The following is an 18,482-nucleotide window of genomic DNA, read 5'->3' as shown; positions in this document are numbered from 1 at the left end:
TTAAGTGAAACAAGGTGAACACAAGCACTGCGTGCGGTACAGTGACAGTCCATCTGATAACAGAGATGGCTACTAAGTGACTTAGCCACAGCCTCGTCAACATGGGCACCCTGAACAAAGGGATGATTCACGTCCGGGGCAGGATGGAGCCAGATGGTTCATTTCATCACACTACTCGGAACAGCAGGCAATTTAAAACTTATGAATTGTTTATTTCTGGTATTTTCCATTTAATATTTTCAGACCACAGTTGATGGTGGAAAGCCAAACTGTGGATACGGAAGGACTACTGTACATTGTCATTCGAGATAACGAAGGAGACAATTCTCATTTTTTAAATTTCTAAGAAGGCTCTTAAACTTCATGCAGAGACAGCAGTCTTGACAGGCACAGTGTTTGATTTGTAAGAGCTAAAAGTGTTCTGAAAGAGGAAGGAGTGCATTTGAGTTCCAAGGAGTCTAAATTCCAAAGGAAGCGAGCTCTGTTGTTTAGGCCATAAGCAATAAATTAGAAAGAATATGAAATACATGAGGCAAGATCCATTTTCTCATCTCTTTATAAATAAAAATGCTGGGGGAAGAGAGAAAGCTGAAGGACGCTAATAGAGACTGAAGGGGTGAAGGTGTGCATTGTGAGATGCTATAGTCTGTATTCTCTCTGATATTCCTTGTGCCACAATAGAAAGGGAGCCCTGAAACCCAAACAGAAAGGATGAGGGGCGGAGTGAGGGAACTGCAGAGAGGTAGGAGGGCAGCCCAACCTTCCTTGTGCAATCAACAAAGCACAGAGGGAGTGGAAAGAAAGCTTCCATTACTGGTAGTGCATGCACACTGGTGAATGCGCAGAAAAGAAATTGCAAGGCCTAAGATGGACCATGCAATCTGAAACTGGAAAGAGATCTATTTATAGCTCAGAGATCAACAACTAGATGATCTGTTTTCACCAATGCCTGAGTGTCTCACCATCTCCACGTGATAAAAGTGCACCCTCTCTAGGAAGGGGGATAAGTCTAAGAAAATTCTTATGCAACTAAATTTACCTTGAATTGGCAAGATTATATTTTCTGCTGGTGAGTAGAAGAGAGACTTAAAATAGAAATTCAGTTCCGTCCTAGGAAAACAAAAGTATTCCTATTTCTTACACCTGAATTTGTGGCCTGTGAAAATTCATAACCATCCCACAGATATAAAATTTTCCATTTGAGCCGCTACCAATTGATCGAAATAATTTTGCATGATGGTTAACTAATCCTTCAAGTCAACTTGAACAGGAACATGCTTCCCCTACCCCCTCACCCCAAAAAGAAATAAAAACAGAGTATAAAGACTTCTTATGATGAATATTTCAATTCGGTGCTGTGATGCCCCATATTTCTGTTGAATGGTGAAGTATGTGTGATTCATTAAGCTCTCATTCATTATGAAAACAGACTAGAAAATTATATTCTTTGTAAGTGAAATCATTATGGAAGTAATCTACAAAATACATTAAGCCCTTTCATGATCTTTCTCAAGTAGAAGCCAAATAGGCTTAAACACATTGCAAGGTCATTATCATTTTAAAATCTTAGATCTTACTTTTCATTAGTTACTTTGTAAAATATCTCTTGCACAAATATCTAATTTGGGTTGTACTTTGCAGAGCACAGTCTACTTTTTTATGCGTGCCCAAGAGAATCATGGTTCAATTTTGTTTTATGAAGTTTAAAATAAAGGTGAAATTCTAGTTTCTTAAATACGTACTGTGTTCAAATATTCTTTCCTTTTCCTTTCAAATTTGTGTAAGCCAGTCTTGCCCCTTTGAGACTGTAACATGATTCTTCATCTCTTTAATTTTTTGTACTAAATCATCATTTTAAATGTATAAAAGCAACATCTAAGCCAATCAGCATGCTACAAATGCAAAATAAAGTTGTTTGACCCTCTATGGGGTTTCAAAACCAGTTATCTACTTCAATTAAGGTAGAAGTCAGAGCAGATGCAGTGCCCTTCTATGCTATGCACATTCACAATGCTGTTCATTACCACCAACATGCTGGTACATGTTTGTTCCCCAGGAAAATAGAGCCCTATTCATTATTCATAGAGGTCCTCCGGTACAGTAAAGACATTCATTCTTTAATGGCTCTATGACTGGGGTGTTGTGAAGCCCGAAGATGTTATTTTTGGAAGACAGTTTACCAATTAAAAGCAAACAGCACCGGATTGCTTAGTAATGTTCTCAACATTGATTGGTTATGATTGCAAATGAACATCAGGAGAAAACTGAAGGTGCATTGCTGGCTGCTTCTCTGCTTGCTTTAGACACCTCCCTGGAAACAGATCGTTAGTGATGGAACTTCCAACTTCCAAGCTTAGACTTTTTCTTTTCTCCGGGTAGCTTAAAAAATGCACTAGGTTTACTCTATCACAAGCGTTTAATTATTTCCCCCTGAAATGTAATAAAAGGTGTGAAGTTAATGTAGAGGCAAGTGTAGAAATCATTGCTTTGGAAGTGAATTCAGGGTATGAAGACAAATAAGACCATGTTATTCAAGGAAAAAATAATGTTTTATAGGAAGTTCAATTTATTCTAATTTGTTGTGGCTGGTTAAGAATGGAGGATGTTGGTCAAACATGTTTTATTGAAATTCAGTGGAATTAAGTTGTTTAGGTTTTGACTTACCAATAAATGACATAGATCAAGATTTGTGCTAGTTTCTTAACTCTAGATTTAAAAAATTATTGCTAATTTGTGTTCGTTATACAGGCTGTAAACCTAATAATTTATTACTCTTTTCCTTAGCATTTACTGATTGTTTAAAAATGTGACACAGTTGGGTGTGGTGTAGCCAGATACTGGCTAAGAAACTTTTCTCCATGTAGGAGATGAGAACACACTTGTGAACACTTCAAAGAATCTCAACTGGAAAATACTTATGTGTAAAACTCTCATTGAAAATATTAGAATTGACAGAGAATACGTTACAGGATTTGTCTGGCCACATTGAGAAACTGTTTTCCTGACTTAGTAGAGGACACATTTTATTAGTAATTTCTTGTACTTATTATTTAGAGAATGACAAAGTTGAAGAAACAGATTTTCTTTAAACTTCTGATGTCCATGTATATTCATGCCAAAAAGGAAGGTGAAAGTAGAGTTTGAAAAGCATCAATTCTTATTGAAAATATTATTATTATAACTTGCAGAAAGATGATATTCACCATAAAATAATCAGTTATGTATTTTTAGAAATCATTCTGCCTTTCAAATAAAATTACTAAATTAACATTATTATAATCTTTGTTAAAGCATAAAGTAAAATTTATCAATGAAGTTATTGGTATGTTACTGGATTGACACTATTTACTTGATTCCATTAGGATTTTTAGTTTTATTTTGTACAGTTATATATTAGTACAACCTGGCTGTTTTCTCCTACCCTCTTTCTTATAACTAATAGTCTTTATATACTTCTAGCTGGGATGTATATGGTTGAATCCACTGAATCGAGAAAAGCTGCCTCTAACCTCTTTCATCAGCTTCCATAGGAAAAATAATATTGCTTTAAGGTGCAATACTCAACAAAGAAGTTTTATTGACTTGTATGTACCAGTGGATAAAGCAAAATCAATTTAAAATTTTCACTTTTTTTTCTTGCTAGTATAGTATCTAAGCAAAAATTTGAACGAATTTAATCATTACATATTTTTAAATATAATTTTTATTGATTTCAAAGAGGAGGGAGAGGGAAAGAGAGACAGAAACATCAATGATAAGAATCATTCATTGGCTGTCTCTTGCATGCCCCAAACTGGGGATTGAACCTGCAATCTGGGGTTGTAGCCTGACCTGGAACTGAACTGTGACCTTGTGGTTCATAGGTCGAAGTTCAACCACTGAGCCACGCCAATGGGCTTTAATCACTATATTTTGAAGTTTTCGAAAACTCTCCAAATTAAAAGCTTAGAATATGTTGATTATTGAATTTCAGAATATCCAGATTGCCTCCCATTAATAAAAGTAACTTCATATCAAAGTTTAATCTAGCAAGTTAGAATCACATTGATGTCTTAAAATTTCTTGGGTTTCTTCTGACTCTAATCAAACAATTTTTGTAATTTAAGTAACTTTTTGTTTCATCCTTTTCTTATGAATAAATGTTAGTTCTTTAAAAAAAAAAAAAAAGCTTAATCAACATTATTTCACCATTCCTTCAGAGCAGGGTCCTTGTAAGCTGAAGTTAAAAGAACACAGACCGCCCAGCTGTCGTGGCTCAGTGGTTGATTGTTGACCTATGAACCAGGAGGTCACTGTTTGATTCTTGGTCAGGTCACATGCCTGGGTTGCGGGCTTGATCCTCAGTGTAGGCTGTGCAGGAGGCAGCTGATCAATGATTCTCTCTCATCATTGATGCTTCACCTTTCTCTCCCTCTCTGAAATCAATAAAAATATCTTTTTAAAAAAAGAGCACAGACCTACATGTAGTAAAATTGTTACTAACAGTAATATTTTATGAGTTCATGATCAGTTTTTTCAAAAAATGATGCTGTTTATTTAATGTTAAATAAGTAATGATAGTTATTGAACCCAGGGCTTATAAAATCTGAGAAATCATTTTAATAAAAGAGAGTTAAGGAATTTCATTGATGAAAGTTAGCAACATGTGAAGAGCTACTTCCCTGCCAAATGGGCCTGTGTTGTCATCCATTTGCCTTAAGGAATGTCATTGTTTATGGTGCCATATGATCTGAAAACTGTGCAAGCTCCCTTCATTTTTCACAAAAGCAAAAGAACTAGAGTAATGACTGCCAAGATGTATGGTTCCAATAATCTAGGTATTTAAATCACTGCTTAGCTACAGAATCATCTCTCATAACATTAATACCTGTATTTATAACAAGTAAGACAAGGTTAAATGATTTTTTTTGAACAAAATGCAACTTTATTAATCTGCAATAGGATTTCCATTTGTGCCACTATTTTGCATTTACATATCTGCTTCAGAAACACATAAAAAACACATGAGCTTTAAATAATGACATTGTTGAAGCCAACTATTAATAATGTGAGCCAAAGAGTCAAAATGAAACTCTCATCCTTATGTATAATAACGTTTCCTAATGATGGTATAAAATGATGCTTCACCCATAGTATTCTATTTACCAAGATTGTTCGAAGGTTGAGGACTGTTCTTTTTTTTAAGATTTATTTTATTTTATTTTATTTTATTTTTCCCCATCACCATTTATTTCCTCAGAGGAGTGTTCTTAACACCAATTTTGAAAGTATGCAAATATTTTGTTACTTGATATTTAAATGTACATAATAATCTAAGATGTATTTCTAGGCACGAAGCTCAGAATCAATGGAGAGTATATTTCTGGCTCATTAATAAATATAAAAAATCAAAATAACATTTTAACTCATTTAAAAATACCATTACATATTTTGTCTATATTTTCTTGATGATTGTTAGTAATAGTTCAAATAAATATGAATAATGCTTAATCATACCTGAAATACTTTCATCGTCTAAGTTTCTGGCATATACGAAAACCAAATATAATTTAAAAATTAGAGTTCTTTCAATTCTATCTGCTAAGCCCTGGCATAACTATTAGGCAAAAATCTGACTAAGCCAATCACATAATTCTTCTGTCTTCAGAGTCTTAGAAGAATATGTCAAAGACAAGAACATGTCCTTTGGCATTTGGCTTTCCCCCCAAAATCACAAGTAACTCACCTGGTTCTCAGTTGCCCTAAAGATATAATTTCAATTGGTTTATATTAGTTACTAGGTATAGTCTTAAGGCTCAATAAATGTTAAAAGGGCTATTAGGACTTGGTTGGATAAAAAATAAGACATTATTTTTACCATTTCTGGCCATTATTCACTTAAGTTTACCTCTTCTTTCTCTGCAACCAAGCAACCTTCCTATTATCCAGGCACCTGGCAGAGCTACTGTTGTTAAATTTTTGACAGCTTTTTCATTACTGGTCCTGTTTTTCAAGAGGCAGGTTAACTAAGCGATTTTGATTTGTGCCAAGCTGAGATGTGAAATAGACACTTGCAGTCCATTCTCTTGTTTTCATAAGATTTCATTTGAACTTATTTGTCCTTCTTGATCTAAGCATAGAAAGAAGAAAAAAAAAACACTAAAATTCATCCAGTTTCTCATTCATGAATTGGTATAACTGAGTAAAAGAATAGTAAATTCTGTAGTTTTCCTTTTGTTTTAATTCAAAGTTTAAAAAATGTTATACCACAAGTGTATCTTATTGAGAAAAGTATTAACACCCATTTGTTTTACATATAAGAGAAAATGGTTAAGACTTCTTTACTTTATAAAACATGACACAATGTTAAGATTTGCATTTGTTAAAAGTGTGACATACTCATTTTAAAACAATAATTTTCTCATTATAAAAAAAACCCTTCACATTTAAAACTTACAAAATGCAAATAAGAAAGAGAAATATTTAAAATTAATCTATCAGATAAAATCATATTGAATTTAAATCTCTTTCTATGTCTAGTCTCTCATTCTTCCCTTCAGTTTTAGAAGATTCTGAAAAATATTCCCTGATGACCTCCTTGGCCTTTCCACAGAGAGGTACCACATTGTAAGCAGGTATATCTGATGTTTCCATATTCTTTCCACCCTCTGCATATACAATTCCATGTGGTCTGGCATCCACTCCATTACTTTACTAAAAATCTATCTTTTGAAATGTCTAGTGAGACTCTTTATCCTATATAATAATCCTATATAATAAAAGGCTAATATGCAAATCAACCGATCAGCAAATGACCAGTCACTACGATGCACACTGACCACCAGGGGGCAGACGCTCAATGCCTTTGGCAGCCCTAAGGAACAGTGAGCAGGTGGGTGGTAAGGAGTGAGCGGTCCTGGACTGCAAGAGGGTGCAGGCCAGGCTGAGGGACACCCCCCCCCCCCCAACCAGTGCACAAATTTCATGCACCAGGCCTCTAGTCCTCATATAAATATCATTTTCTCCATCTTTCTTGTCCTTGATATCTGCTGGGATTTGTTTTATGTTTGAAAATCTAACTTGGATTCTATGATGCTCCCTGGTTTTTGCTCTTACATTTGCAATGAATCCCTGTCTCTTGCCTTCACTTTCACTAGTTCTTTCTTTTGTTTGCTATTATGCATTTGTATTGCTTTCACTAATAAACAGCAGAATAACCAACTGGCAGTGGCATAAATTATAAGAAATATTTTGGGATTATTTAACAAGCAGTCCAGAGGTTGGTGGTCCCAGAGCTGATTTGGTGACTCAAATAGGAAATCACGAATTTATCTTCTTGTGTTCCACCCTTATGTTCTGTCATTCTTTGTTAGCAATCTCTTTTCAACTAGTTACAGGATGACCAAATGGCTATAAGAATGCAGAGGGCTGCCCTGGCTGGTTTGGCTCAGTAGTTGCAGGCTCCTTCCCAGCCCCGGCCCTGGTTGGGGTTCATGCACAAGGCAACCAATTGGTGTGTTTCTCTCTGTCTTTCCCTCTTTCTTCCACTCTCCCTAAAATCAATGAAAAAACATCCTCAGGTGAGGATTAGAAAAAAAAAAAATGCAGGAGGCTGTGGCACAAAGACCTTTCTCTTCCTTGAGTTGTCACCTTAAATAAGGAAAAATATATTTCTCAGAAATCTTCTTTTTATATCTTATTGGCCAGAAATAGGCCTTATGCCCACCCCTATACTATTTAAAGTGGGCGGGGAGAGTACTGCCACGACTGGTCTAGATCAATGGTGATTCATCCTCTGGTGTTGGCAAATGCCCCAAAACACAATCAGTCTGAGGGTGGCCAGGAAGAAGATCTGATGGCCAGTGAGTAGGCAACTGACTGAAACAGCTCTGCTTACCTATCAACTATGGTTGCTCCTTAAGCCTCAGTATTTTCCTCTCTCTGACTCAAAGCCTCTGAAATTCCATTCGTCTTATGCCCAAAGAGGTTGCTGTGATGTGAAAGTTCTGTATAAACAAGAGTCTTCATTGTCTTAGCAAATATTCCCAATGAGGTAAACATTAGAGTGGGATTGTGAACTCTAAGTAACTGGCTTTACTGGTGCTCTCAACCCCTCCTTTGTTAATTAATGTAGCCCTGTTAGAAAACGTATATGTTTTCCATTCCAGCTGAGGGCAGCAGCAGAGCCTAAATGAGGTATTGGGATGAGCACTGAATATCATGGAAGCTCATAGAAGAGGTCTGACTAGAAAGGAGAACTCATACTAATGAAAATATTAGTAAATATTTTCCCAATGAGACTTACAATTTTAAAATAAGGTGTTGTTCCAATGGACACAGACAACAGGGGGGTGAGGGCATGAATGGGGAGGTGGGAGGGGTCAATGGGGGGGGGGGGTAAAGACACATACCTTAATCAATAAAGAAAAAAAAGAGAAATAAACCCAGAAAAGCTCTCCCATATTATGCATTAAAAAAAAAGTAAAATAAGGTGTTTTTTTTTTTTTTGGGGGGGGGGGGTTCTGTGTGTATTGAACCAAGGACCAAAACATCCTAATCCTTTCTTCAAAATTTGTCTTTGCCTTCTTTCCATTCACCCTCCTCCTATTCAAGTCTCAATCACCTGAAACCTTTACCACTGTGGCAGAGTTCTATGTGTTTCCTTATTTGCCTCTCTCTTGCTTCTATTTGTTTGTCTCCTCTGCTGTGATGTTCTTCCATGTTCTAAATTTTATCCTATTACATACAATATAAACATTACTCCTGAGATTCAAGTCCTTTCTTTCTTTTTTCAAAAATTTTATTTAAAAATTATTTTTATTGTTGCAAGTATTATAGATGTCCCTCTTTTCTGCCCCATTGACCCCCTCTATCCCTCCACACTATTGTCTGTGTCCATGGGCTATGCATATATGCATATAAGTTCTTTGGTTAATCTCTCCCCACCTACCCCACACCCCTGCCTTCCCTCTGAGATTCTTCAGTCTATTTCAAGCTTCTATGTCTGAGGCTCTATTTTGTTCATCAGTTCATTTTGTTCATTAGATTCCACATATGCGTGAGGTCATGTGATACTTGTCTTTTTCTGACTGGCTAAAGTCAATCAAGTCCTTTCTTTCTATCTAAACCAAATGCCAACTTTTTCTTAATATGAGCTCTCCTTTCTCATCACACCTCTTCTATGGACTTCAATGCTATTCAGTGCTCATTCCAGTACCTCATTTAGGCTCTGCCGCTGCCCTCAGCTGGAACATGTCTGTATATCTTTTCAAACAGGGCTACATTAACCACTATGGACAGAGAAGGGGTTGAGAGCACCAGTAAAGCCAGTCACTTGAGAGTTCAGAATCCTACTCTAAATTGTGCCCCCCCACCCCTGCTGCCATGACTGATGGACTGAAACTAATCCATTTATGCTTTAAGTTATAGTTTTTTCCCCATATACAAGTTTTGCCACAAATGCTAAGGTTATTGTATAAATGTAGGAAATAACCTAGTGCTATATATTTGCACTGAATGCTCATTAAAAACATAATGATTGATAGATTTTTAAATAATTTAAACCATGTACACTGTTTTTACTTGGTCTTCCTCCACCTCACATGTCCTTTTTATTGGATTATCTGCTATGTACTGCTAGGGTCAGGGTAAATTATAAGTCTCAGTGTGAAAGGATAGGATGTTAGCTGCATAGCTACCCTCTTCCTATGGATTGCATAATGCTGACCACCTGGTTGTGATAGAAACTGAAGTTTGAGGGAGGCCATGTCAAATATCAGAAAAATAATGAGTTGGCTACACAGTCCCTAATCCTACCAATTCTATCCTTTGTCCACAAAGACACTAGAGTATATTTTGTTATCTTGATTTCAGACTTTGAGGAAAATAAATTCAGAAATTTAAGGTCTACCAGTTAGCACAGTTATAATGAGGGCAAAAGTTCTGATAAATTTTTAAGAGAAAAAAATATGTAATGTGTCTGTTGTTTTCCAAAAGACATGTTTAACTATGGACTTGTGAAGAAGAAAAAGTCCCTCTGTAAATGGTGTGGGGCGCGGTTACGGTGTTTTGGCCAGGTTCATGCCTCGGACTAATGAAAGGACAGGCTCCTCTCATTGCCACGTGCAAGTCCCAGCTGGAGGGCAGGGCCCTCCCAGCACAATCATAGCCAACGGCTGTGGTTGTAAGCTTGAACCTATGGTCCAAACACGTGGCGTGCCTTGTGCTTGGTTCAGGTGCATGTAGTTAAGTGAGGTTGAAACTCACGAGAATGCTGTAAACAACGTGATCACGCCCCTACTTTGCCTTGTGGCATCCGCTATAAAATAAAGACACGGCTTGTGGGCGCTGTCATTGTCTCCTCATCAGGAATGCAGCATCCCACCGAGACCCAGCTATCATTCTCTTGTCTGTCTTTCCTTAATCCTTTCACCCCCCCACTCGGGATCACCCTTGGTTGTGCTGGCGTGGCACAAAATAGGACAGCAACATTTCTACAGCATTTCTATAGCTTAAATGAGGTTGGATCTTAAATTTACGAATTTTTTGGTGGATTAAAAGAGGAGAAATTTATTAAAGAGCAGAAGGAAAGTATCTAATGTGTGATGATGATGATGATGAAGATAAGTATGACTGTGATGCTGAAAAAAAAATAGTATGACTTAAATTTCGAGTCATTCTGGTCATCAACAGAAAAAACAAACAAACCCATCATCTTCATGTGTGGTTTTACAGATAAGCTCCATGCAATTGGACATTACATTTATAATAATTTCTAAATAATATGCTGGTCTAATATGCATATGGCCACACAAGTGAGTAATCATTATCTTGTGTGTGTGTGTGTGTGTGTGTGTGTGTGTGTGTCTTGGATTTAACTATCTTAGTAACTGCAGGAACTTTGGGTTTTAACAGACTTCTGCATAGCAGAATTCAGTGTTCATTAACAGAAAGTCAATGGAAATGAGCCAACCCTGAGTTTTCAGTTTTATCCCATTTCGCAGAACTTGAGTGTAAGACAGGAAGAAAGTGAACTGATTTTCCACTTGAGAATTCTGTTAACCTGAAAGAAAATGTTAAGTCTACCAGGTGAGATCATTTGGGGAGAGGGAAGGCAGATATCATTCCTTTCCCCAGTATCTTCCTTCATGTACCACATTGACCTCTGCCCTGTTTTTCCCTTTGCTTCTGTGTTCGTGTCTTCCAGTTCCCCCACACACTAGAAACCTGAGCCTGATTTTTTATCTTTATTTATTTTTTAAAATAATTCTTTATTGTTGAAAGTATTACATATGTCCCTCTTTTTCCTCCATTGGCCCCCTCCACTCCCCCACCCACCCCAGGCCTTCAGCACCTTATTATCTGTATCTATGAGTTATGCATACATGCATACAAGGTCTTTGGTTGATTACCTCCCATCCACCCACCCTCCCCTACCTTCCCTCTGAGATTCCACACTTTGTTCCATGCTTCCATGTCTCTGAGCATAATGATTTTTGATCCAAAATCACGAAATACTTAAAATTAAAATGAGGGCAAGTTTTGGGTCCAGAAACAAAAAATTAAAAAATTAAAAACCACTGGTCTCTCATGTGTGCACAGACTGCCCTTAGAAAACAAAAACGAACAAGACAAACAAAACTTAAACAGTGAAAGAGAGTGAGTGTGCTCTGCTATCGAGGGGTTTCCCTATGTTTATCTCCAGGCTGGCTTTGTGTTTCAGTAGGTCATGAAGATATTAAGAGCAACAATTGAAATTACACTGTCCCTTAACGTCCACAAAAATATAGTTTAAAACATAGGAGTGAATGACTTAAAATACTGTTTTTCTACATTTATTACTTATGTCATTAAAGGTAGCATTCGGATCAGTATGAAGGATGTGATGGGAATGAGAAAACAGGAACGTTCCTTGCCCCCGCCCCCCCTTTTTTTTTCTTCCACCAAGTAGAAATAGATCCAGTCCAGGTTTTCCGTTCGACTCCGTCTCTGAATTTCGGCTGTGCACTAAGTAGCACGTTTCTCCCTCTCCCCTCCTTTCTCCTTTCCTCTAGCCTCCAGGATCCCTCTCTTCCTATTTCAGGAGGACTCTCTCACAGGCTCCCTCAGCCTGTGTGAAACTGAGGTTTCCTCTGGAACCCGTATATCCCCAACACATACCTCCACGCAGACACATCCCCAAGACCCGCGCTCGCACCGACACACACGCGCGCACACACTCGCGCTCGCCCGTCCACCTCCCTCCCGGGAGAGCCGGCGCGCGTCCCCACCTCCGCCGCACACTTCGGCCAGTCGAGCTCGCAGCGCTCTAGGATTCTGCGGCTCGGAACTCGGATCGCGGCTCGGAACCCTCATGGTGGATTTGGAAACATTTCCTTCTCTCTCTCGTTCTGATTGCACCCTTTTCGACCTGGGGGGCTAGAGGAGCCAGGCGGCTGCTCTCCCAGCCAGCCCCGGTTGGCTTGCCATCTCCATCTGGCTTATAAAAGTTTGCTGAGCGCGGTCCAGAGGGCTGCGCTGCTCGTCCCCTCGGCCGGCGGAAGGGGGTGACGCTGGGCAGCGGCGAGGAGTGCGCCGCTGGCTCTGGCGGGCTTTCGGCTCGAGGGGCAAGGTGAAGAGCGCACGGGCCGTGGGGCTGACCGAGCTGGATTTGCATGGTGCACCATGCCTTCTTGGATCGGGGCTGTGATTCTTCCCCTCTCCGGGCTGCTGCTGTCCCTCCCGGCCGGGGCGGATGTGAAGGCTCGGAGCTGCGGCGAGGTCCGCCAGGCGTACAGCGCCAAGGGATTCAGCCTGGCGGACATCCCCTACCAGGAGATCGCAGGTAAGCCCGGGCGCGCGGCCCAGGCGGGCTGCAGCCCTCGGCGGCCGCCCGTTTCCCGGGCCGCCCGGCGCCCTCCTCCTCCCCCCTGTTGCTGACTTGTTGGTGTTCACTTTCTGCCGGGCTCTCCGGGCGCCGCGCCTCCGCGCCGGGCGGCGGATGCTCTCTCGGCAGCTCCCGCGGGGTTAGGTGTGCGCCTCCGCTGCCTCATTGTGTGCACACGCGGGAGCGCCCTCCTTCCTCCCTCCCTTCCTCCGCTCTCGCGCCCTGGCGCCCCCTGGCTCGTAGGCTCCCGCCGGGCGGGCCGGGGAGCGCGGGACACTCGGGGGTGGCCGCGGCGCGAGGGCAGATCGCTTAGCGGGATGCCCACCCCACGCCTCTCGCTCGGGCAAACTTGGAGAAACTGCGGCCGCAGTTTGCCCAGCGCCACAGTCTGAGTGGCGCCTTCGCCACTCCCGCCCTCACGCCGGCGGGGGCGATGGAGAGACGCGGAGGGCTCCCTGCGCCCCGCGCTCCCGGCTCCACGCTCTGCGGGTCGGAGAGGCAGAGCGCGCGGTGCCGGGGCCGGGGGCGGGCGAGCTGGGGGGACCCCCACCCGTGGGACTCGGCCTCCCGACTCCCGCAGTTCCGGGATGGTTTGGGGAGTTCTCGGGCTGCCTGTTTCTGATCTGGGGCGACTTTGCCGTTACGGTTTCTCAGTGCTTCCCGGTTGCTGTTGGTCACTTGAGGTTGGGGGGGGGGGGACCCCAGCCACCCGCGCGGCGATGGGTCCTGAGCGCGGCCTCGTTCGCCGGCTCTTGGAAGCTGAGCCAACTTAAGCGGGTGGTTCCGTAGTGGATTCATCTCAGGGTCTCCCGATCCAGTGTCCCCTGCGTGCCTGGCCCCGAGCTTTAATCCCACCGGGAACTAGAGAGCCCCCGCCCGCTTTCTGGGCGCCGGCGTGCGGGTAGCACTCGGTCTCCAAGAACTTGCGCTGCAGCCTGGATGCCTGTTTTCCGGCTCTTACCTCCAACCGAACCCGAGCTTCTCTGGGGCTCTGTGAATGAATCGAGTCCGGGAGAGAGAATCTGGTGGCTGCAAGGGAACTGAGCTGAGAGCGGCAGAGTGGGGCCAGGAGATGCTGGGAGGACGCGGGCTGCTCAAACGGGCCGCCCAAGTCCTCGGTGACCTCAGATGGCAAAGTCTAAACCCCGAATTTCTACCAGCCTGTCTGCGTTTTGTCCAAGAGCTGGTCGATGGATGAAAAGCGTGTTGCAGAGAATCTTATAACATTTTCGCTATCTAGTGGAATTGCTCTTTTATTATGGTTGATCTACAAACCCTACACGTGAGAGTTTTTACTTATGCTGAAATAACACATTTATATGAATGTCGGCATTAAAAAATAGCCCATACTTCATGCTCACGGAGAGTATTATATACAGAGAGCCTTTTCCAATTCTGAGCCAGACACCGCCAGCCTCTGGTGAGTGGAAGGCGGAACCTGTGGTGAATTATAAGACTTCTTTTCTACCCCGTCACTTCTCCCTTTCCCAGAACTCCTTAATTTGTTAATCAGTGAATAGAGGCCGGCGGCCCCTACCGCTCCTTAAGTTTCTCAACTCTCCTTTCCCTTTTGTCTACTGTTATTTCATTCTTTTTAATTAATTGATAAGGATCAGCTTTGCTACCCCTTCCCCACCTCCCTCCACAAATCTCAGAGAATTCAACTTTTAAAAGGTTTGTAGTATGGGTGACTTCTTTTAGGAACTTTTTCTCTAATCTGGGCTTTTTTCAAACTGTATCTTTTAAACACGTACATTTCCCCAACATGATTTCAGATAAGATATCTCAAAGAGGAAAACTGTGAAGTATTTTTAAACTGCTTCAGTATTCTGAAGAACAGTTCGTGATGCAAATCTCCTTAATATCAAGGTGAAGGTGAAGGTGTTTAGTGTAAATGATTTCTGTCTGTCATTGTTTACTTTCCTGAGAACATTTGCTGGGGTTAAATAAATCCTTCATTATATTTTTAATTACAGTCTTTCCCCCTATCCCTCTCCCCCTCCATCCCTTGACAATTGCAGTGCTTGCTAATAGCTCTGCATTTCTAAAATGAGTGTACTTTGTTAAACTCACTTTCTAGGACTAAGAGTACTATTTACTTGAAATTATCAAGGTACAGGTCACTGTGGAACAAGTGAATTATAAGATAATTGTATATTAAGGACATACTTTTTTTCTCAAAACAAACTTTACTCGGTACTACCTATTGCTGTTGAATTTATCACTTAGGAAATATGTCCGTTTATTAAATGAACACACTCTTCCTCTCCTCCCCAGTTCCTCATAAAATTTACATTTCATTATCCGGTGGTGATCCTTTCTTCCAACTCCTTTCCATCCTGTGCCTTGTTTGGACTTTTAATGGTTTGCTTGAGAAAAGGCATATGCCATTTGTTTGCCAGGGAACATGCATTTAAAGGAACCGCTGTTCAGAATTTAGATTCATGAGATCTGTTTCTAATTGAAAGCCATTTGCAGGTAGCTTGCCTGGTTAAAAAAAAAAAAAAAAAGTAATGAGGACATTATGTTTCATCACAGCATTATTAAGATTTACTCAGAACTCACAATTGTGAAATAATGTTGCCCTTTTCTATTCCAAGATAAAAGGGAGTTCTTCAAACTCAACAGATGAGGGACTGTGATGGGTAATATATAAAGTTACCCTCTCAGAGAGTGCTTGGGAGGGAGGAGGCTGTCAGGGGGCAGTTTGTACCATTAATCTTCACTCAGCCTTGATTTTAAAGCATCCCAGGAAGATCAGATGGACTATCTGTCCTGGTTTGAAAGACCTCCAAGGGGGCAGACGCTTAAGCCCCTCTCAGCAATCCATTCTAATACCCAGTCATGCTTGTGGTACCAAAATGTTTCCAGATATCTTGCCAAAAGCCTTCACAGTGTGCTTGCTTATTTTCTCTTGTTCTGTCTTCTAGGAAGATATTGAGCAGGGGATCATCAAGTTCTTTGTAGGGACTGTTACTCTGATCAAAGGTCAGTGTGAAACATCCCAGTCTTTCTTTGAGCACCAGTAATATTATCTCATTTTCCAACCTGACTCATCCTGATGGCTCTGAACTGCTAAAGGAACTCCACAGCTGAAAAGAGCATCCGCTTAAAAGTCTGGGCAATTCAGGAAATTTTGTTTGAGGCTCACTGCCATTCTTTTATGATTTGAGCATTCTTGGAGTTATTTATTGTAATACTGTGTAGCTGACTAATGGTACTTACTAACCTACATGCTCAATTTTTTCATTAATTATCAGATGCAACTATATTTAGCAATGCCATATGTGGAAATTTATGTGTACCCAGCACCTATTTGAAAACATTACCAATTTTTAAACATTGAATAAACATTGTCTTACCTGCTCCTTCTAGTAACTTAGAAGGTTATTATTATTATTATTATTATTATTTCCATTTCCCAGATGAAAAGACTGAGCAACAGAGAAACTTAAATAATTAATTTGCCCAAGGATGAGAAAGTGAGGAGGCTAGAATTCAAACCCAGGTACTTGGTTCCATAGACTAAACCATGGCCAATACATTTCTGTATTTGTTGAATGAATGCATTGTAAAATCAGTTTTTTCCTCACCTAATATTGTATAAAGCGTGGTATTATCAGTCACCATATATATTCCCTCAGTTCATGGTGAATATTTTTTATTTATTTGCAAAATCTACAGTTTTCAAAATCACTTTGACTTTGGATTTCTGTTCTCAGGAACTGGCCACACTGCCACCACTAAATTGTCCCTGTATTTATGCATAGTCCCTGTCAGTTTAGTTGTATAGATGTGGTTATATAAAAGATAGAATCTAAAGAACTTCTGTTTTGTTTTGTTGTTTCCAATATACCAGGTTCATTGGAATATTGGGTTAGTCCCGCAAACCTTGCAATAGGAAGCTATCATGTGAATAGAGGGAGAAGGACAGTTTCTTCAAATTAGGAAAAAAAATTAATATGTAACTAACAGTATTAGTTCTCAGTATTAACTTTGCCCCCTTTTCTGTCTCCGGTATTTTGAGAGTTGGACTACAACTGGATGTTTAAAAAAGTATTAAACAGAAACAGACTCATAGATACAGAGAACAGACTGATGGTTGCCAGAGGGGAGGGCGGCTGGGGGACTGGGAGGAAAAGGTGAAGGGGTTGAGAAATACAAATTGGCAGTTGCACAATACTCATGGGGATATAAAGTACAGCATCGTGAATAGTCAATAATATTGTAATAACTGTGTATGGTGCCAGATGGGTTCTGGGGATATTGGGGAGACCACTTTGTAAAGCATATGATTGTCTAACGACTTTCCATACACTTGAAATTGAAACAAAATAATATTGAATGTAAACTGTAATTGAAAAAAAATTTTTAAAAAGTATTAAACTTTTTCTCATCTCTTTGATAGTAATTTATCTAAAAAAATAAAAAAATCTATCCCAAAGTCTAAAATTTAAAAAAAATATAGAACATTCTCTTATACTCTGCTAGTTGACTGGAAACTTTTTGGTTTCAAATTTGAGAAGATGTAATTCTCCCCTTTACCTGGCCTTGGTTCAGTAGTCCTTTTCTTTCATAGGTAGGCTTCCCAAGGAACCTGTCCTCCCTCCCTCTGCTCCTCCAGCAAACCAACTTACTTAATGTGTTTGCCATCAGCACAAGTATTTTTTCAGTTTGCATGCAGATATCACCTTAATAAAAATGGAAAAACAGTGTTTGGTAACTCTTTAAAGACATGTTAAATTTCCTAGTTGGGGATACATTATTTAATTTCCATTTATCTGCTTGCTGCACTAATCTCTGATTTCCTTTTCCTCCATTTAGTTGGCTGATATCTTTAAAATCATCTCAAAGTATGAGGTATAAAAAGGTTAGCTGAACTTCAATTTTTTTGTTACTTTTTGTCAAGTCACTAGATTTCTAAAAGAATCACATTAATTATGGGTATCAAAGCAATCTAAAATATGGACTGTTAGGAGTGCCACTTGTTAATCTCTTGATTTGGGAATTAATTTTAGCTTGATCCTTGTGAACGGAGATATCTTAGATGATTTAATTAAAGGATAATACATCATCACTGGGAAAAAGAGTTCATTTGAGTTGACTGACATACTCTTTTACAAAAAACTCACATTTTTTTTCTTTATTGTTGAAAGTATTATATATGTTCCCCCTTTTCCCCCTTGACCCTTTCTAGCCCACCCAGCCCCCCTGCCCCTGGCCTTCACCACACTATTGTCTGTGTCTATGGGTTATGCATATATGCATATAAGTTCTTTGGTTGATCTCTTCCCACCACCCCTGCCTTCCCTCTGAGATTGGACAGTGTATTCCATACTTCTAAGTCTCTAGATCTGTTTTGTTCATGAGTTTATTTATTCATTAGATTCCACATATGAGTGAGATCATGTGATACTTGTCTTTTTTCTGACTGGCTTATTTTGCTTAGCATAATATTCTCCAGGTCCCTTCATGCTGTCTCAAAGGGTAAGAGATCTTTCCTATTTACTGCTGTGTAGTATTCCATTGTGTGAATGTACCACAGCTTTTTTATCCACTCATTTACTGATTGGTACTTGGGCTGTTTACAGATCTTAGCTATTGTAAATTGTCCTGCTGTGAACATAGGGGTGCATAC

General features: G+C 40.2%; 1 protein-coding gene across 2 annotated transcripts in view; it reads left to right on the top strand.

Moving 5' to 3' along the window:
• Positions 1-12,045: 12,045 nt before the first annotated feature.
• Positions 12,046-18,482, top strand: part of GPC6 (glypican 6) — a 1,116,910-nt gene continuing 1,110,473 nt past the window's right edge. For both annotated transcript variants that reach the window (XM_070408823.1, XM_070408822.1), the window contains exon 1: positions 12,046-12,802. In XM_070408823.1, the coding sequence (XP_070264924.1) occupies positions 12,643-12,802 (160 nt within the window). In that variant the 5' untranslated portion in view covers positions 12,046-12,642. The remainder of the gene's footprint in view (positions 12,803-18,482) is intronic.

Source organism: Myotis yumanensis, unplaced genomic scaffold (genome assembly GCF_028538775.1).
Source record: "Myotis yumanensis isolate MYYU_CA2020_CCGP unplaced genomic scaffold, mMyoYum1.0.hap1 SCAF_3, whole genome shotgun sequence".
NCBI lineage: Eukaryota > Metazoa > Chordata > Mammalia > Chiroptera > Vespertilionidae > Myotis > Myotis yumanensis.
This window is presented reverse-complemented; position numbering and strand designations above follow the sequence as displayed.